We start from the raw sequence: 22,680 nt of genomic DNA on the forward strand, positions 1-22,680 counted from the left end.
ATAAACCAGAACAGATGTCAGGCAACACAATAGAAAACACACTCATTTTGTCATGCCAAAAATGACCTGATGGTCCAAAAGAGGTTTATCACATTAGTGACAGTGGACAAACCCTATCCTTTGATCTTTATGCTATGTTTGTATTACATCACAACTTGCCTCTGACCAGGATTGAAAACTCGTGAAGCAAGATATTTGTTGAAAAGACCCTCAAACTACAATGAGCAAAATGACTTCTACAGAAATGTCACTTGCAAAAAAGTGTCTGATGTACTCATAATTACACATTTAATCCTACCTTTACCATGAGATCCCTTATTGAAATTAAGCACCAGATACATACATACCAAAGGCTTTTCCCCCCTTACAAGGGAGGTAGCCAAAAAACAAATGCATAGAAACCACCCCCATCCATTCCATCCCCACATACTCCACTCCCATTAACCCCTGTCTGGGGTATTGGCTGCATGTCATTGTGGGGTTAAAAGCTGCTCAGTAGCATGCAGCTGATACTTAGGATCTATATGGGGCACCCCTACATACCAGAGCCACATGTAATTTTGTCTGTGGTAGAGGAAATCTCTATTCATAGAGAAAAGATGATACTTTATTATACTGTGACTGTCCCTCCATTATTGTCTCCCACTCTTGATACTGTCCTGTACCACTTCTCTGAATATTTTTCTTTTGCCAAACCCTGTAGTGGGGGAAAAGAATACTGCCACCAAGTGTTCCCACCTGAGTTGCAAAAGGCAACAAAAATGGGACAGGGATAAGTGTAGGCATCCTTCTTCCTGTAGCCCCAAAGGGGACATTCCTAAAAAAAGCAAAGCACCAGCAGGTAATAACAGTTTAAACCAATCAACTCTTATGGACAAAGAAAACAACCAATAATTACAGTATAGGACTCACATTCCAAGTCTCGTTTAATCATTCTTAATGATGACATACACAAAGTTGGTCAAAGTATCAACACAGTAAATTTCACACATTAATTCAACATTTCTTTCACTCATTCATCCCTCAAACATTATTTGTAAAATAATAGTCTACATATATATTTTGGTACCATAAAATATTTTCTTTAATTTGTTGACATGAATAACTATGGATTCTCTTTTTTCTCTTGCTGTACATTAGATGACTTAGATGATGGTTCATTCTCTTTGTTTTCCTTGCCATCCTTCTCTGCTTCCTTTGCCGCCTTCTCTTTTTCTGCCTCTTCAAGTTGCTTCTGTCTCCTCTGGTGCTCTTCAGCAAGTTTGGCACAGAATTTTTTGTGAGTGCTCCAGTGGAGACGCTGGCACAGTTGGTCACAGTACTGAGCTACTTTGCACTTGCTACACTTCTTGGCACTTTTGCTCTCTAACCCGCAGGTAAAACAAGACTTTTCATCTTGGAAGGCTCTCTGACCATTAATGGCACCACTAAGAACATTTAAAGCATCACATTCTCCAAATCTGGAACTGGTAATATTTCGAACAAGCTGCATGAAAAGGGGCATTTCTACGCATGGGAAGGACTTAATGCATTCCCGAATGAAAAACTCCTGATGTTCCTGAATACCATCAGCATTGGCTCTAAGCCACTTTTTGATTATGCTCTCAAACAAACACACCTTTTCTTTCTTGCCTTCCTCTTCCTCATCAATCTTTTTCATTTCCTTTTCTAGAGTCTTGAGAACTTGAGAGAGGTAATGGAACTTCATGCTTATGACCTGAAATGAAAGAAAATATGATCACATATTTATGTTCTTATGAAAACATAAAGGCATGCATACACATGAATGAGTATAACACACACACATGTTGTGTAAGTTAACATACAGTCAAAAAATACATTTCACAATTGATGGTTCAGTTTAATTTCACAAACTCCCCCTATCAGGAAGCTAGGACAGTACCCCTTACAGAGGATTTTGTCTATCTATATACCAAGGGCTTTCTCCCCCTTATAAGGAAGGTAGCCATGTCAAAAGGCGCATACCCACTTGCACCCATACCCATCCGCCACCCTTTCTTTCCTCTCATCTTAGCTCTCCATGGATGAAGGGTCATCCCTGCATCCCATCCACTGCCCTGGGTCAGAGGCAATGTAGCAAGACAGTACATCCATAGCAAAGCCACTTCATTTAACCAGTGACCCTCTCCCTTCTCCATCCCTTTATGCAGAAAAGGAAAAGATGAGGAGAACTCCTCTCAGGATGTGTCAAAATATCGTTCAACATAACCAATCCCACCTCCCTTCTTTGCATCACAGTATCATCTATATACAGTCATTTTTCACTCACCCCATCTCCCCTTCTCCCTTCCTTGCTCAGCAGACATTCCCCTTTTGCTCAACACCCTTTTTACCCCCATCCATTCATCTCATCCTTGGTCATCCCCTCAAGATCACTCCATCCACCCCTGCCTTTCACACCTCTTTTACTAATCTTTCTTTACTCATTCTTTCCATGTGTCCAAACCATCCCAATACTCTTTCATCGGCCCTATCTGATATATCCTTTTCCACTCCCACTCTCCTCCTCACTTTGTTTCTCACTCTACCTTGTAACCCCTACCATACTTCTTAGACATTTCATCTCAAACACATTTAAACTTTTTCTCACTGCCTCTCTTAAATTCCAAGTCTCTGCCCCATACAGTGCCATTAGCATAATACATACATACATACATATACCAAGGCTTTTTTCCCCCTTACAAGGGGGGTAGCCAAAAACGACAAGGCTCAAAAACATTCCCACCCATTTCATCCCCGAAAACACTCCACACCCCTCCACCCTCCCTCCCATCTTAGCACCTCCTAGATGACGGGTCATCCCTGCACCCTGTCCACTGCCCTGGGTCAGAAGCAGTGTCGCAGGACACAGCAAGGCCGCTTCATTAAATCGGCGACCCCCCTCTCCGTCCCCCCATATAAAGGAGAGGATGGGGAGAAATCTCTTCGGGCTGCGTCAAAATTTTTGCTCACACACACTACCTCACCCCCATTCCCCCGTCCAATCCACCTCATGCATCACAACATTTTCCATATACAACCATTCTCCATTCACCCCTGTCTTCTGTCCTCTCCCGTCCTTCCTCAACAGACATTCCCCTCTTCCCCAAAGCCCCCTTCACCCCATCCATCCATCTCATCCTAGGACATCCCCTCATGTTCACTCCCTCCACATCTGCCTTCCATACCTCCTTTACTAGTCTTTCTTCACTCATTCTTTCCATATGTCCAAACCATCCTAATACTCTTTCATCCACCCTATCTCCCAGCTCCCTTTCCACCCCTGTTCTCCTCCTCACTTCCTCATTTCTCACTCTATCTAGCCTAGTAACCCCCATCATACTTCTCAGACACTTCATCTCAAACACATTCAAGTTCCTTCTCTCTTCCTCTCTCATGTTCCATGTTTCTGCTCCATACAGTGCTGTTGGCACAATCACTCCTTCATACAGTCTCCTCTGAGCATCCATTCCCAGATTCCTATTCCTCATTACACTTTTTAAACCACCAAGGCATTTACTCGCTTCTCTCAATCTACATTCTACCTCCACCTTCACTCCACCCTTTCCTGCCACATTTGCACCCAAATATCTAAAACTATCCGCATAATAACCCCTTCAAATACTCTCCTCTTTGCATCCATTACCAAATGCCTATTTCTCATGCCACCTGTCAATCCCCCAAGGCATTGACTTGCTTCTTTCAATCTATAATTTACCTCCACTCCTCCCTTTCCTGCCACATGTAACCCCAAATACCTAAAATTATCCAATTCCTCCAGCCTCTCTCCTTTTAGACTTACTTCCAAATTGCTGCCATCCTCTTCCCTAGTACATCTCATCACCTTTTACCCATTTACCTTCAACTCTCCTATTGCATACCTTCCCAAAATCTGTCACTAACTCCCATAATCCTGTCTCTGACCCTGCCACAAATGCAGCATCATCAGCAAACAACAACTGGCTCATCTCCCGCCTTTCTCCATTTTCCTTAACCACCTCCTGTCCCCTTGCATTTACCTTCCACACCACCCCATCCATGTACACATTGAACAACCATGGTGACATGATACATCCCTGACATAGTCCCACCTTTACAGTGGTGGTCATGGGAGAAGTGACCTGCCCATAGAAATCAATGCAGATGGAGTAACACATTCATGGCCAAAGAACCACAAAAATCATCTGTACCAATCACCTTTGGGGAAGAGGGGAATGTCGGTTGAGGAAGGATGGGAGAGGACATAAGACGGGTGAATGGAGAATGGTTGTATATGGAAAATGTTGTGATGCATGAGGTGGATTGGACGGGGGAATGGGGGTGAGGTAGTGTGTGTGAGCAAAAGTTTTGACGCAGCCCGAAGGGATTTCTCACCGTCCTCTCCTTTATATGGGGGGACGGAGAGGGGGGGGTCGCCGATTTAATGAAGCGGCCTTGCTGTGGATGTGCTGTGTCCTGCGACACTGCTTCTGACCCAGGGCAGTGGACAGGGTGCAGGGATGTCCCGTCATCTAGGAGGTGCTAAGATGGGAGGGAGGGTGGAGGGGTGTGGAGTGTTTTCGGGGATGAAATGGGTGGGAATGTTTTTGTGCCTTGTCCTTTTTGGCTACCCCCCTTGTAAGGGGGAAAAAAGCCTTGGTATATGTATGTATGTACCAATCACCTAGTGACTTCTGGCATCTGGGCAGAGCTCCAGCTACCTGTTGCTAATTTACTCTCACCTCAATGTGCCTCTGGCAGTCACACAAGTAGTTTCTGCATTTACTTGGAAAATAAGCCTATTAAGAAATTTCCCTGCAAACTACCCAACACAAAGTGTCCTGTGCATCTTGGCACCCCCAAAACCCCATCCTGGATCTTCTATGAAGACAAGTGAGAGGACTGATATGGTGCTGAAGAATTGATAAAAAAAAATCCCTTAATTTCAACCTCAGAATCTGAGCTGCTAAGAAATGTGAGCTCGCCAACTGTACAATGAAGGCTGCAGAAGGACCTGGGTCTCCCTCCTCTCTGTGTAGCAGTACAACCACTTTTAACATCCCAAGATGAAGAAAAAAAAATAACTTGGGTTTGACAAAAAGTATGAACACTAGGAAGAAAATAAATGGTTAAATGTGTTATTTAGAGATGAAACTACTTTTCAGGTAGTGACAGTGCAGGGTGCACGTGTTAGGAGGCCAGAGGGGTCCAACAGATATGCCTGACAGTACACAGTACAAAGTGTGAAACACCCTGATTATGTCCTGGTCTGGGGTGTGTTTAGTGGTGCAGAGGATGCAGGAGGATTGTACTTCCTGCCAAAAAGCACAACTATGCATGCCAGTAATTACCTCCAGGTGTTAAGAGTACATGTTACCATTTTTTTGAGAAACATGAGGGGGTCTAGTTTATGCATGACAATGCCCCGTCACAATGCTAGAGTGGTGTACGAGTACTTGAAAAGTGCTAATGTTTCCATCTTGGATTGCCCTGGAAACTCTCCAGACCTGACTCCTATAAAGAACTGCTGGGATTACCTTATAAGCCACGTCATTCCAGAGATGTCCATATCCATTATCGCACTGGAGGAAAGCATAGTTAAGCTTTGGCAGGACATACATATGGATTATTTAGCAAATTTGGTTAGATCTATCCCTAGAAGACTCCAACAAGTACTCAAGGTGACATGACAAATGATTAAACTTGTGAATACTTGATTTTTTTTTTAATACATTTTCTAACCATACCACCATATTTTGTTACATTTGTTTATAGGTCACATCTTCCATGATTGGGACTGTACCTCAAACCGCCCACTCTCAATTTCCAAGTCTAACACAGGTTCTATTACTCTTGTAAAAACTCTTGATTGCCCTTAACCTATCAATACAAGTTGAATACTCATGCTCATTGTAGGCTGCCTGATGCACAATGATGCATCACAATACATGCATTATAAAATATAAAGTCACAGCTGTAATACTCCTTCTCTTTCACCCTGAATATTGATAACCACAGAACACACAATCAAGCCCATTCACAGAATATGGGGGTCACTCAGCTATAACCACAAAATAAATATAATCAGAATACTGATGCTTGGATCCTCACAGACCCACTCACACCTCATGATGCCGACATCAGTATCATCATATACTAAGGGTTAGCAGCTTTCCATACCGTATGTCTGCAAAAACTCACACAGGGTCTTCCTCTCTACCCTGCCATAAACATTTTCCAAATCCATAAAGGCCCAAAAAAACATCCTTACCTTTTGCTAAAGCTTTTTCACATATCTGCCTTACCATAAAAATCAGATCCACACAACCCTTACTTTCCCTAAACTCACACTGTTCCTACCCAGTTACTTCCTCTGTTCCTCTCCTAATCCTCTCAGTTAAATCCCTTCCATAAGTCTTTCCAATTACACTCAACAAACTGATCCCTCTGAAAGTACTACACTCACATTTGTCCCTCCAGTCCTCCAGTAATGTACCCTCCCTTAGACACACATTAAACAACCTCACTAGTCAGTCCATTATTACTGTACATCACTTATTCACACTCCACATAACACCCATCTAACCCAGGTCCCTTTCCTGCTCTCATCATTTTCAAAACTACTTGTACCTCATCTTTCCTTCTCCTCAATTTTCCTTTCCTATCACTATTATTATCTTGGCACCTTCCACTGCTATTATCAATTCCATATCCTCCACATTCAACAGCTCTCTATATTACTCTGCCCATCTTCCCATTACTGCCTCCTCTTCCATTAACATCTATCCATCTGCGCCTTTTATCTTTTCTTCTCTACCTGTATCATCTCCCCTTCCTATTAACTTCTTTTAAAAACATCTTTTTATTACTTTAAAAATTTTGTCATACTCCTCTCCATTTACATCTGCTCCCTTTACCTCCATTATCTTATGTTTTACTTCTGTGTTTTTTTGTCTTTGTACCTCTCATATGTTTTTCTCATCCTACTTTGCAACCAGTCCATGAATGCTTATTTCTTCTCTTCTCCAACCTTCTTCACTTTATCATGCCACCACTCACTACCCTTCCTTCTATTCCCTCCCATCCTCCTTGTTCCTCCTACTATCTCTGCACACCTTGTCACTTCTACCTTGAAACACCCCCATTCCTCTTCCACTCCTACCTGTGCTTTATCCTTCACCCTTCACTTCCCACACTTATCTCAGCTTCTCCTTGTACTCCAGCTCCTTTTCCTTCTCACTGGAACAGTTGACTCTAAGCACCTCCCCACCTTCTGCTTTTTTGTTCTTTTTTCACCTATTCTCCATTCTCAACTTATCTTCCACCAAAAAAATTACCTGATATTCCCTGCTCTCTCCTGTAAGAACATGGACATCCAGAACTCCTACTCTTCTCCTGGATATCACTATAGTACATAGTCCATTAATGCTTTACCAACCACCCTTCCATCCACCATCTCCCATGTGTGCTTATGCTTGACTTTTTTCCTAAACACTGTGTTAGCTACCATCAGTTTTTTCTAAACACATATCCACCATTAACTCTACTATGATTTTTACCTGGTACTCCCAAACTTCCCAACTACTCCATCTATTGTTTTTTCCCCTACTCTGACATTGAGATTTCCCAATACCATTACAATGACATTCCTCCTAAAACTCTTTAGATATTCATTTAAATCTATCCCAAAAAGCCTCCCTGTCCTCTACAATCTTCTCACTACCAGAGGACTTTGTAGTGTGAAATATAATGAACCATGCTCTTGATCCAACTCACCATTGACAGGGTTTGAACTGCCATCATCTCGACCTCCATTGCAAGTAGCGATGCTCTAACCCACTTGGCCAGTGAGTGAATACAGAACTGTACATTTATTCAGATTTCTTTCAGCTTGTATATCATTATATGCACAAATAGGTGGCAAAGCACAGCAAGGCAAAAGAACATACATCAGTCCCATCACATTTATCATTTTCACTACTTCTTGATTAAACCAATTGAAAATTGAACCATGTTTCTTCCAAAGCAATTCTGCTAGTTTACCACACATGCACCCCTCTCATGGAGCAAATTGTCACTTTAGTCCTCAAATTCTTCTCACAGACAACTCTTTCTCCCAATCTCATCGGTACCCCAGTCCTTTCAAGAATCTTTTGATTTCTTACTGTTATATTTCCTACCTCTATATATAGCTCTCCGATTTCAATTTAACTTCCACTGCCTCCACAGAACTTATCTATCTTGCACTTATAACCCAGGTCTTACATAACAATTGCCACAACTACTGCTTCATACTTTCCTTTTGTCATTCCACTTAACATTTATTTCACCATACAAATATTGTTCTCAGGGTAACTCCCACCTTATCTTCCTCTCTCACTCTATTACCTATCACTTCCTCAGGTATTACATTCTTATACATCAGTTCCCAAGTATCTCTAACTTTCTACCTGCTTTATTTCCTACTAGTAAAAACATACATTTCACTGGCCAAGTAGATTAGTGCTGTAACTTGTAGCAGAGGTCAGGAGTGGAGGCAGTTCAAGCTGTCTAATAAACGATTTTATGGCAAGGCTACATTAAACTCAGCTTCAAAAAGTCCTCCAGAGGGAGCCACTATCCTAACCTCCTCAGAGAGGAAATTTATAGCATTAAATCAAACTGAATCTTGCCTGTACATCAACCACTTTTCTGCCACCCTCCTTAAGTTTCCTTTACCAACCATATGACTCAAACATCATTTATTCCTAGCAGCCTATGATGGGAAACAAGAATTGTGCCAGTATATTCCCTTGCATGTTACAAAAAAATGACTAAATGGGGTGGGATGAGGGCATTAAGGACCCCCTTATATATATATATATATATATATATACACACACACACACACAGTGAGTCCTCCTTATACGGTAATTCTTTATCCGGTAAATTCACAGTTACGGTATTTGGCAATTACTACCCTCGATTCTATTTACGGTAAGAAAAATTCAGATACGGTATCCACTTGTGTTTTGAAGAGGAAAGAGCAGGGTGAAGGTACTTCTGCCATATCCTATTATAACATGTTATAATGGGTTCGGTATAAGGTCATTTCAATTTGTGGTAAGGTTTTCAGGAACGCATATGTACCATATAACGAGGACTTACTGTATATATATATATATATATATTCCTCTCATGATGAATCAAGGCAAAAATGTGTATTGACTCTGACAAATACATATGAAGGGTGGAACTACAGTCTTTCTATACATATCTGTTATTATATGTATAGCAACAGAAAACAGGCATAAACACTAAAAGCTCTGAATTACCTCATTTACATTTTCCTGACGTTTGTATTCTTTCTCACACAAGAGATCCAAGACTTTGTAGGCTTTAACAATATTGTCCATCAATACCTGAGACTTCTCGAGTGTCAGGGCAATATGAACTGGGTGTAGTGTAACCTGAAAGAAAAATGTTAAAAATGCCATGATAAGTTTCTATATCAAACACACATTACACATTATATAGGCTCTGGGTTACAGGTGACCCAACTTCTAATATCCATGCTTACAAATTGGCTTGGATAATTTATTATCAAACTAATGATTCATGAACTTGTTTCTTCCATGCATATCAATTCAATTGTTATTTCTTATTCCACAGCCCCCACAGCATTTGGTAATGGTCTCTGGGCCCTCCCATAGATATCTCTGGAAAGAAATTTTGGACTTATGTCTGTTTTATGTTAGTATTTCTGTCATCAGCTGAAAGTAAAAGGAAAGAAGTCACCAGTTGTCAGTTTTCCTTGCGTTTTAAGAGGGAGGAAATACAGAGCAAGATGATAATGTGTGTGTGTGTATGTGTATTTACCTAGTTGTATTTTGTGGGAAGGGGAGCTACGCTTGTGGTGTCCTGCCTTTGTATCTCGCAGTATCTAGTTTGCTCTTAAACTCATGAATGGTTTTTGCACACACTATTTCATTGTCCAGTTTGTTCCAAGTGTCCACCACTCTATGTGGAAAACTGTTTTCTTCAGATCTCTTCTGTAGCTATGTTATTTTTTTTTTTTTACTTTCCATGTCCTCTTGTGCTTCTCTTGTTCCAGTTTAAAAAGTCCTCTCTATCAAGTATTTCTGTGCTTTTCATGATTCTGTAGATGGTCAGTTGGTCACCCCTCTCTTCTTTGCTCCAGAGTCGGTAACTCAAGTTTAGCCAATCTCTCCTCATATGACAAGTTGGCAAGTGCAGGTGCCATTTTTGTTGCTGCTCTCTGGATTCTTTCTATTTTCTTTATATTCTTTTTGGTACTGGGTGACCACAATGCTGCTGCATATTCTAGTCTAGGCCTTATCAGTGTGACCAATATCTTTTAAATAATTTCTTTGTCCAAATATGTAAATGCCACTTTTATTGATCTTAGCAAATTGTAGGATTCTCCGACAATTTTGTTTATCTGTTTGTCATAGGACAAGTCATGTGTGTGTGTGTGTGTATTTTACATACATATACCAAGGCTTTTTCCCCCTTACAAGGGAGGTAGCCAAAAATAAAAAGGCATAAAATCATTCCCACCCATTCCATCCCTAAATACACTCCACTCCCCTCCACCCTCCCTCCCATCTTAGCACCTCCAGGATGACGGGTCATCCCTGCACCTTGTACACTGCCCTGGGTCAGAAGCAGTGTCACAAGACACAGCTCATACACAGCATGGCCTCTTCATTAAATCGGCAACCCCCCTCTCTCTGTCCCCCCATGCATAAAAGGAGAAGACGAGGAGAAATCCCTTCAGGCTGTGTCAAATTTTGCTCACACGTACTATCTCACCCCCCATCCCAAACCCATTCTACCTCATGCATCACAACATCATCCATATACAACCATTCTCCATTCACCCCTGTAATACACTTTTTAATCCACCAAGGCATTTACTAGCTTCTCTCAATCTACATTCTACCTCCACTTTCACTCCACCTTTTCCTGCCACATTTGCACCCAAGTATCTAAAACTATCCACTTCCTCCAGTCGCTCTCCCTTAATGCTCACTTCCAGAATGCTGTCATTTTCACCCCTTGTACATCTCATCACCTTACTTTTACCCACATTTATCTTCTGCTTTCTTCTTTCACACACTCTCCCAAACTCTGTCACCAACTTCCTCAAATCCTCCTCCGATCCTGCCACAAGCACAGTGTCGTCTGCAAACAACAGATGACTCACCTCCCACTTTTCTCCATTTTCTTTAACCATTTCCAATCCCTGACCCACCACCCTTGCATTTACCTCTTGCACCACCCCATCCATGTACAAGTTGAACAGCCAGGGCGACATAACGCATCCCTGACAAAGTCCCACCTTTGCCTCGAACCACTCACTCTCTCCATTTCTAATCCTGACACATGCTCTACTACTCTCGTAAAAACTCTTGACTGCTCCTAGAAGCTTTCCTCCTATCCCGTATATCCGCAAAACCTCCCACAGTGCCTTCCTGTCTACCCTATCATAAGCCTTTTCCAGATCCATAAAAGCCCAAAATACATCCTTCCCCTTTCCTATAGCTTTCTCACATATCTCTCTTACCACAAAAATCTGATCTACACAACCTCTACCCATCCTAAATCCACACTGTTCCTCACCAATTACTCCCTCTGTTCCTCTCCTAATCCTCTCAATCAAGATCCTCCCATAAGCCTTCCCAACTACACTTAACAGGCTAATCCCTCTGAAACTACTACACTCACACTTGTCCCCTTTTCCCTTGGAAAGTGGAATTATACAGGCAGTCCTCTGGCACTCTACCCTCTCTCCAGCAAACATTAAATAACCTCACCAGCCAGTACACCATCACTGTACCTCCTTTTTTAGACATTCTGCATGGCATCCATCCAGACCAGGTGCCTTACCTACTTTCATCATCTTAACAACTGCCTTCTCTTCATCCTTCCTTATTTCTCTTCCATTTTCCTCACTCATCATGGTCATTTTCTTAACACTTCCCACTGCAGCTATCTTTCCCTCCCTATCCTCCTTCACATTTAGCAACTCCCTAAAATATTCTGCCCATCTTCCTCTTACTGTCTTCTCTTCCATTATCATCTCTCTATCTGCACCTTTTACCTTTTCTTTCTACTTGATTCGCCTCCTCTTCCTCTCTTAATTTCTTTCCAAAACATCTTTTTATTAATTTCAAAATTTTCTGTCATACTCTTACCCCATTTCACATCTGCTCTCCTCTTTGCCTCCTTTACCTTGTGCTTTACTTCTCTTCTTTTCTTTGTACCTCTCATATGACTCCCTCATCCTATTTTGTAACCAATCTGTCAAAGCTCGCTTCTTCTCTTCTACAACCTTCTTTGTTTCCTCATCCCACCATTCACTACCCTTCTATTTTGTCCTGTCCTTCTTGTTCCACACACCATCCTTGCACACTTTGTGACTCTCTCCTTGAACCATCCCCATTCCTCCTCCACTTCTAGCTCTACTCTATCCTTCACTCCCTCCCACTCCTCTCTCAGCTTCTTCTTGTACTCCTTCTCCTTTTCATTTAAGGAGTTCACTCTAAGCACCTCCCTACCTTTTGTCTTTTTCCTCTTTCTCCATCTATCTTCCACTCTCAACTTACCTTCCACCAAAAATTATCTGATATTCCCCCACCCTCTCCCCTTAGAACATGTACATCCTTAACTCTTCCTATTATACTCCTATCTACCACTACATAGTCCATTAATGCTCTATCTACCACCCTTTCATCCACCACCCTCTCCCATGTGTACTTATGCTTGACTTTCTTCCAAAACACTGTATTTGCTATCATCAAACTCTCTTTCTAGACACATCTCCACTACAATTCTTTTCTGGAACTCCACATTTCCCAACCACTTCGTCATTTGGTTCATTTCCTACCCTAGCATTAAGGTCTCCCAGTACTATTACATTGACATTTCTCCCTAATCCCTCTATGCACTCATTTAAATCTATCCAAAAAGCCTCCCTTTCTTCTACACTCTTCTCACTTCCAGGCCCATATGCACTTACAAAGACCCACATCTCCCTTCACAGTTTCACCTTCATCCACATTATCCTTGAGGAAACCTCCTTCCATTCCACTACACATTTACCTATCTCTTCACTTAATAGTATAGCCACCCCTTCTCTCCCTTGCCCTCTCTTCACTCCTAATAACCTCCCACTTACACTCCCAAACTTAAACTCGCCCTTCCCTCTCAACTTAGATTCACTCAAAGCCAACACATCCATCTTTCTTCTCACAAACATACAAAGGATTACAAAGGATTACAAAGGCAAAGCATGCCGACAGGAGACCTTTTGATCCATATCTAGGTCGGATGCAAAAAAAAAAAAAAAAAAAAATATTAATAATAAATTAAAACTATAACAATGTAAATAACAATTAAAATACATAAATAAATGCATTGGTATAGTTGAATAACAAACAAACAGGTAAATAGTAAATGATAATAAATTGACATATAACTAATAATAAATGAAAATCACACAGACAAATTATAACAAAACAAAAACAAATAATATAACATAAATTATAATAATTACAGCATCTTACTTAGGTATTTATCTAAATGATTCTTAAAGCTTCGAACTGAACTACATTGCACTACCTGTGCAGGAAGTTTATTCCATTCATTAACTACACGGTTGGCAAAGTTGTTTCTACCTACTTCCAAATTGAATCTATTTCCGGACAGTTTGAGACCATTGTTTCTTGTCTGATTCTCATTCAATGTGAAAATTTGGTCACTTTTGATGTTGTCAATTCCCTTTAAAATCTTAAAGACCTGTATCAAGTCACCTCTGAGTCTACGCTTTTTTAGGGAAAACAGATTCATGTGCTTAAGTCGATTTTCGTATGATTTATTTTTGATATTTGGAATCAGTTTTGTGGCTCGCCGTTGTACTTTTTCCAGTCTGTCAATGTCTTTAATGAGATTCGGTGACCATACGGAAACAGCATATTCCAAATGTGGACGAACTAACGATTTATATAGCTTGTTAATGAGTGATGGACTTTTGAAATCAAAAGATCGCGCAATCAATCCCAGAATCTTATTTGCTTTCTCAGAGGCTGAAATACACTGCTTGGATGATTTGAGGTCGTTATTGATAATTACGCCGAGATCTTTTTCACTATCCACTTTTGTTAACGAATTTCCAAATAACTTGTAATCGTACTTGCTGTTATTTTTACCTATGTGCATTACCTTGCATTTACTTGTGTTAAATTTCATTAGCCACTTTTCAGACCATTGCTGTAATTTATCTAAATCTTCTTGAATATCTAATTGGTTTGAGTGATCATTTGCCACTCCGCACAGTTTTGTATCATCAGCAAATTTGGAAACAGTAGATTTTAGTCCATGGTCTATATCATTTATATATACTATGAATAGAAGTGGCCCAAGAACGGAACCCTGAGGAACTCCACTTGCAACACTTTTCCATCCAGAAGTTTTTCCATTTAAAACAACTCTCTGTTTTCGACCTTTCAACCAATTACTAGTCCAACCTAATAGGCTACCACTTATTCCATGCAAAGCTAATTTAGTAAGTAGTCTTTCGTGTGGGACGGTATCAAAAGCTTTTGCAAAGTCTAGATATATTAAATCTATATTGTTTCTTTTGTCATAATTCGAGACAACTGTGTTGTAGAATTCGAGTAAGTTAGTCACGCAAGAACGTTTCCGTCTGAAACCATGTTGGCTATCATTTATCAAACGGTTACTTTCTAAATGATATTCGATAGCATCTCTGATGATAGTTTCCATTATTTTTCCTACGATCGAAGTCAAACTAATAGGCCTATAGTTATTTGGTTTCTTTTTGTCACCTTTTTTGAATATGGGAGTAACGTTAGCTAGCTTCCATTCTCTTGGGACATCTCCGGATATGATGGATTTTTTGAAAATAATTTCTAATGGAACAACAATCTCATTTTTCATTTCCTTTAAGATTCTTGGATGCCAACCGTCAGGCCCTGGTGTTTTATTAACTTTGAGTTTGTCTATACACCTTTTAATTGTTTCTTTTGTTATATTTACCGTAGTGAGTAAGTTTACCCCAGACTTTTCACAGGTTTCAGTTTGGAATTCACTTTGAGGTGTTTCGTTTACGAATACCGAGCTAAAATAATTGTTTAAGAGATTACACATTCCTTCATTTGAATATTCAAGTTGACCGTCAGCAGATAATAGTGGACCAATGTGATTCCTAACAACCTTTTTATCTCTAATGTAACTATAGAATTCTTTGGGATTCTCTTTGGATTTCTCAGCGATGTTCATTTCGTATTGTCGTTTTCTTTTTCTTATTGTCTTTTTTAAATCTCTCTGTATTGATACATAACTTTCATAGTCATTAGATGCACCCGAGCACTTATATTTCTTATAAGCCTGTCTCTTTTTAGCAATACTTTTTTCAGTTTCTTTGTCGAGCCACTTTGGGCGAGCCTGATTTGGGGGACGTCTGTCCTTAAAAGGAATGTAAGTTTGAATCATCTTAGTGAGCGTATTTTGAAATATTTCCCACATCTGATCTACAGGCCTTTCGTTTAATTTTTCCTCCCAATCTGTAAGCTGAAGCTCCTGACGTAGTTCTATGAACTGAGCTTTACTGAAATCGGGTATTTTAGAAGCACAAGTATCTATTCTAAAATTGTTTACTCTCATCTGTACCACATCCACACACATTAAAAGACCCAAACCTTAGGGTGCTGGTTGGAAAACTCCTAGACCCTCTTATGCCTTTACTTTTTTTTTAGGAATGTTCCCTGTGGGGCTACAGGGAGAAGGATGCCTGGTCCCAATCCTCGTCCCTTTTTTCTCGCCTCTTATGATCCAAGTGGAAATACTTGGTGGCAGTATTCTTTTGCCCCCACCACAGGGTAGGTAGGCAAAAAAGGAAATGAATATTCAGAGAAATTGTACAAGACAGTAACAAGGGGTTGGGGGACAGCATAAAGGAGGGACAGTCGTAGAATAAAAGTGTCATAATTTCTCTATGAACAGAGTTCCTCTATCACAGACAAAATGATGTGTGGCTTTGGTCCATAGGGGCGCCCCATATGGACCCTAAAGTATCAACTGCATGCTACTTTGCCACTATAACATGCAGCCAATACCCCAGATGGGGTATTTTACCTAGTTGTATTATACGGAAAGGGAGCTATGCTCGTGGTGACCTGTCTTTGTATATTTCAGCATCAAGTTTGTTCTTAAATTCTTGAATAGTGCAAATTTGCACACACTGTTGCCTTATCTAATTTATTCCAGGTATCCACCACTCTGTGTAGGAAGCTATTATTTTCCAGATCTCTTCTATAATTATCCTTTTTGATTTTCTTTTCATGTTCTCTTGTTTTTCCATTGTGTGTGTGGTGTGATATATATATATATATATATATTTTTTTTTTTTTTTTTTTTTTTTTTTTTAAGTAATAAAAAGATGTTTTGGAAGGAAATTAAAGGAGGAAGAGGAAGCGAATCAAGTAGAGAAGAAAAGGTAAAAGGTGCAGATGGAGAGATGATAATGGACGAGAAGGCAGTGAGAGAAAGGTGGGCAGAGTATTTTAGGGAGTTGCTAAATGTGAAGGAGGATAGGGAGGGAAAGAGTTGCAGTGGGAAGCATTAAGAAAATGAGAGTGATGAGTGAGGAAAATGAAGGAGAAATAGGGGAGGATGAAGTGAAAGCAGTTGTTAAGATGATGAGAGCAGGTAAGGCACCTGGGTTGGATGGATGCCATGCAGAATGTCTGAAGAAAGGAGGTACAGTTATTTTGGACTGGCTGGTGAGGTTATAATGTTTGTTCAAGGGAGGGTAGAGTGCCAGAGGACTGGAGGAGTGCCTGTATAGTTCCACTTTACTAGGGAAAAGGGGAGAAGTGTGAGTGTAGTAGTTTCAGAGGGATCAGCTTGAGTGTAGTTGGGAAGGGTTATGGGAGGGTCTTGATTGAGAAGATTAGGAGAGGAACAGGAACAGAGGGAGTAATTGGTGAGCAACAGTGTAGAGTGCCAGAGGACTGGAGGAGTGTCTGTATAGTTCCGCTTTACTAGGGAAAAGACAAGTGTGAGTGTAGTAGTTTCAGAGGGATCAGCTTGAGTGTAGTTGGGAAGGCTTATGGAAGGGTCTTGATTGAGAGGATTAGGAGAGGAACAGAGGGAGTAATTGGTGAGGAACAGTGTGGCTTTAGGACAGGTAGGAGTTGTGTAGATCAGATTTTTGTGGTAAGACATATGTGAGAAAGCTATAGGAAAAGATAAGGATATTTTTGGGCTTTTATGGATCTGGAAAAGGCTTACGACAGTGTAGACATGAAGGCACTGTGGGAGGTACTGCAGATATATGGGATAGGAGGAAAGCTGTTAAGAGCAGTCAAGAGTTTTTACGAGAGTAGTAGAGCTTGTGTTAGGATTAGAAATGGAGAGAGTGAATAGTTTGAGGTAAAGGTGGGACTTCATCAGAGATGTGTTTTGTCTCCCTGGCTGTTCAACTTATACATGGATGGGGTGGTGCGAGAGGTGAATGCAAGGGTAGTGGGTCAGGGGTTGGAGATGGTTAAAGAAAATGGAGAAAAGTGGGAGGTGACCCAGCTGTTATTTGCTGACGACACTGCGTTTGCAGTATGACCAGAGGAGGGACTGAGGAAGTTAGTGACAGAGTTTGAGAAGGTGTGTGAAAGAAGGAAGCTGATGATAAAAGTGGGCAAAAGTAAGGTGATGAGATGTACAAGAGGAGAGAGTGACAGCAGGCTGGAAGTGATCATAAAGGGTGAAAAACTGGAGGAAATGGATAGTTTTAGATACTTGGGTGCGAATGTGGCAGGAAAGGGAGGAGTGGGGGTGGAGGTAGAATGTAGATTGAGAGAAGCTAGTAAATGCCTTGGTGGATTAAAAAGTGTAATAAGAAATAGACATCTGGGAATGGATGCTAAGAGGAGGTTACATGAAGGAGTGATTGTGCCAACAGCACTGTACGGGGCAGAAACATGGAACATAAGAGAGGAAGAGAAAAGGAGTTTGAATGTGTTTGAGATGAAATGTCTGAGAAGTATGATAGGGGTTACTAGGCTAGATAGAGTGAGAAATGTGGTGAGGAGGAGAACAGGGGTGGAAAGGGAGCTGGGAGATAGCGTTGATGAAAGAGTATTGGGATGGTTTGGACACATGGAAAGAATGAGTGAAGAAAGATTAGTAAAAGAAGTGTGGAAGACAGAGGTGGAAGGAGTGAATAAGAGGGGACGTCCTAGGATGAGATGGATGGATAGGGTCAAAGGGGCATTACAAAAGAGAGGAATATATATATATATATATATATATATATATATGTATATATATTAGGGTGCTTCCATCGTATATAGGCGAAATTTCAAATTAATCAAATATCTTTCTCCAGGGTATTAACTTGTTTTGTTTGACAAGAAAACGTCGTTGATGTAATAATTTTACAATCGGTATATATTAAGAGGTCGCGCAGCGAAGTTAAATATTTGCTCTCATCTGCCGAGGCCTTCTTGTCTGTCCAATTGGAATCATCATCCTCGTCAAACAGCCAATATTCTGGACAATCGGATTCAGATTTTGAGCCTGCTGGAGCTGCTGCATGTTCCCCACCAAAACGGAAGCGTGGAATTCGAGGTGTGGTCCAAGTTGTGACTCCAGAAGTCGCGGCAGCTCTTGACCGCACGAACGTGAGTGACCGGAAGGCGGCGCACATCTCCGCCATGGGATCCTCCAGCCGCCTCGAAGATGTCGAGGCACTAATCATCAGCCCCAGTGGAATCCGGCGGGCTCGAATGAAGTGCCGAGCTGCCCTGGCCGCTGAAATGAAGGAGGCCTTCAACCCACAAGTCCCGCTAGTTCTCCACTGGGACGGAAAGATCATGGAGGACTTCTCCCTTCCCGGCAAGGAAACCGTCGACCGACTCCCTATCCTTGTGTCTAGTGACAACATTGTCAAGCTTCTTGCCATTCCGAAACTTCGTTTGGGGACTGCTTCGGTGATGGCAACGGCGATTCTCGAGACAGTGGATGAATGGGGAGTGAGAGACCGAGTCAGCGGGCTGTGCTTCGACACAACGGCCTCTAACACGGGCCACAAAGGAGGGGTCTGTGTCATCCTCGAAAAGGAAATCGGCCGGCATCTCCTTCATCTCGCCTGCCGGCATCATGTGGCTGAAATCGCCTTGGAAAAGGTGTTCGGAATGTTCGTAACTTCCGCCTCCCCGAGCATTGACATCTTCGACAAGTTCCGCGACTACTGGCCCCGAATTTGCCAGAATTCATTCACGACGAGCGCTCAAAATGAGAAGTTGACACCTCTGGTCGAAGGATGGAAGGAGGAAGTAATTTTGTTCTGCAAGACTCAGCTCCAGCAGCAACAACCGAGGAATGATTACAAGGAACTCCTCCAGCTGACCATCATTTTTCTCGGTGATCATCCCTCGGGAGGGATCCGATTCAAGCAGCCTGGAGCAATCCATCGGGCGAGATGGATGGCTCATGCCATCTACACACTCAAGATAGTTCTCTTCAAAACCCAGTACCCCATCGAAGATCGACCTGGACCTTCTCGGCGGCCGTCACAGAGCGAAGTGACATGGAACCATCTGGAGGAAGTGGCCATCTTTATCACAAAAGTTTACGTGAAGTACTGGTTCGAGGCCCCCTCCGCTATCTTCGCTCCGAAGAACGATCTCGGCTCCCTTCAAGCCCTGGAGGCATTCCCCCATCAAAGCCATTGGCAAGGTAGCTTCGACCGCATTCAATCACCACTTGTGGTATGTGTCGGAAGTGCTTGTCGTCCTTGCTTTCTTTGACGACCGAGTCACAGTGGCAGAAAAGAAGAAAACGGTGATGAATCTTCAAAGGGTAACCCCAAACAACCCTCCGAAGAGGCTTCCAGCACTCTCCGCCAGCTCGAAGGACCTCTCGGATTTTGTCACCTCAGCCACAATGACATTCTTCAAGTGCCTCCAGCTGTCAGAGGATTTCCTGGGGAAAGATCCTGGGGAGTGGGAAGGAGACGAAGAGTACCGCCATTCTCGATGCCTTGTTGGATCTCTGAAGGTGGTCAACGACTTGGCGGAGCGAGGAGTGGCGCTCATGTCCAAATTCAATGCGTCACTCACTAGAAACGAAGAGCTGAAACACTTCGTCCTTCAAGTGGTTGAAGCACACCGGAAATCTTTCCCCACTCCGACCAAAGCAGTTGACTTGAAGGAAGATTGAAGGCTGAAATTTATGTGTTGGGATGAAATAATTCATCGTTTGATGGGGTTTGGTACGGCTTGTTTGAGCACGATAAATATAAATATATATATATATAATATATATATATATATATATATATATATATATATACATATATACATATATATATATATATACATATATATATATATACATACATATATATATATATATACATATATACATATATATATATTACATATATACATATATACATATATATATATATATATATATACATACACACATATATCTATGTATATATACATATATACATACGTATATATACATATATATATATATATATATATATATATATATATATATACACACATATATATATATATACACACATATGTATATATACATATATATATATATATATATATATATATATACTGTATATATGTATATATACATATATATACATATATGATTATATGTACATATATATATGAATATATATACATATATATAAATATATATACATATATATAAAATATATATACATGTATATATATATATATATATATATATAAATATACATATATATATATATATATATATATATATACACATGCATATATAAATGTATATATACATATACATATATAAGTTTATATATATATATATGTATATGTATATATATATAAATGTATATGTACACACACATATATATATATATATATATATATATATATATATATATATATATATATATATACATGTATATGTACATATATATATATATATATATATATATATATATATATATATTATATATTTATATATATATGTGTGTGTGTGTGTATATGTGTATATATATAAATATATATATATGTATATATACATATATATGTGTGCATATATACTATATATATTTATATATACACATATATGTATATATATATATATATGTATATATATATATATACATATATATATATATATATATATATATACATGTCAAGGTGGTCCTTGATTTTGAGGACTTTTGTTTCATGGTGTAAATGGTCTGTAGGTGTTGTATTTGTGCAGCCTACGTTGTGGGACCACCCCCCAACCCCAAGAGTTGAGGGCCAAACGGCGGCAACCAGACCTGGCCACCGGCTCTACGCAGGTGGTACCGATCCCCAAGAGGAGCTACAACTGCCTTGGGGAGTACCACAATCCTTTTTTTCAACACGCAATGTTAAGTGTAGTTGGGAAGGCTTATGGGAGGATCTTGATTGAGAGGATTAGGAGAGGAACAGTGTGGATTTAGAACGGGTAGAGGTTGTGTAGATCAGATCTTTTGTGGTAAGACAGATATGTGAGAAAGCTATAGGAAAGGGGAAGGATGGTTTTTGGGCTTTTATGAATCTGGAAAAGGCTTACGATAGGGTAGACAGAAAGGCACTATGGGAGGTTACGAGTATGCAGATATACGGGATAGGAGGAAAGCTTCTGGGAGCTGTCAAGAGTTTTTATGAGAGTAGTAGAGCTTGTGTCAGGATTAGAAATGGAGAAAGTGAGTGGTTCGAGGTAAAGGTGTGACTTCGTCAAGGTTTGCTTTATGTTGCCCTGGCTGTTCAACTTATAAATGGATGGGGTAGTGCGAGAGGTAAATGCAAGGGTAGTGGGTCAGGGATTGGAGATGGTTAAAGAAAATGGAGAAAAGTGGGAGGTGAGCCAGCTGTTGTTTGCGGACGACACTGCGCTTGTGGCAGGATCGGAGGAGGGACTAAGGAAGTTGGTGACAGAGTTTGGGAGAGTATGTGATAGAAGAAAGCTAAAGATAAATGTGGGTAAAAGTAAGGTGATGAGATGTACAAGGGGTGAAAGTGGCAGTAGACTGGAAGTGAGCATTAAGGGAGAGCGACTGGAGGAAGTGGATAGTTTTAGATACTTGGTTGCAAATATGGCAGGAAAAGGTGGAGTGAAGGTGGAGGTAGAATGTAGATTGAGAGAAGCGAGTAAATGCCTTGGTGGATTAAAGAGTGTAATGTGGAATAGACATTTGGGAATGGATGCTAAGAGGAGGCTGTATGAAGGAGTGATTGTGCCAAGAGCATTGTATGGGGGCAGAAACATGGAACATAAGAGAGGAAGAGAGAAGGAGTTTAAATGTGTTTGAGATGAGGTGTCTGAGAAGTATGATGGGGGTTACTAGGCTAGATAGAGTGAGAAATGAGGAGGTGAGGAGGAGAACAGGGGTGGAAAGGGAGTTGGGAGATAGGGTTGATGAAAAAGTATTAGGATGGTTTGGACACATGGAAAGAATGAGTGAAGAAAAACTAGTAAAAGAGGTATGGAAGGCAGATGTGGAGGGAGTGAACATGAGGGGACGTCCTAGGATGAAGTGGATGGATGGGGTGAAGGGGGCTTTGGGGAAGAGGGGAATGTCTGTTGAGGAAGGACGGGAGAGGACAGAAGACAGGGGTGAATGGAGAA

General features: G+C 40.8%; 1 protein-coding gene across 2 annotated transcripts in view; it reads right to left on the reverse strand.

Moving 5' to 3' along the window:
* Nucleotides 1-679: 679 nt before the first annotated feature.
* The window catches only part of LOC143020616 (ankyrin repeat and MYND domain-containing protein 2), a 28,568-nt gene continuing 6,567 nt past the window's right edge, over nt 680-22,680 (reverse strand). The window contains exons 4-6 of one of the 2 annotated variants that reach the window (XM_076177069.1): nt 9,294-9,428; nt 5,517-5,561; nt 680-1,717 (exon numbers count right to left, since the gene is read on the reverse strand). In XM_076177069.1, coding sequence (XP_076033184.1) covers nt 1,106-1,717; nt 5,517-5,561; nt 9,294-9,428 — 792 coding nt within the window. In that variant the 3' untranslated portion in view covers nt 680-1,105. The remainder of the gene's footprint in view (nt 1,718-5,516; nt 5,562-9,293; nt 9,429-22,680) is intronic. The other variant, XM_076177079.1, reaches the window with a different exon arrangement.

Source organism: Oratosquilla oratoria, chromosome 3 (genome assembly GCF_046742065.1).
Source record: "Oratosquilla oratoria isolate Oo_2021 chromosome 3, ASM4674206v1, whole genome shotgun sequence".
Taxonomy (NCBI): Eukaryota; Metazoa; Arthropoda; class Malacostraca; order Stomatopoda; family Squillidae; genus Oratosquilla; species Oratosquilla oratoria.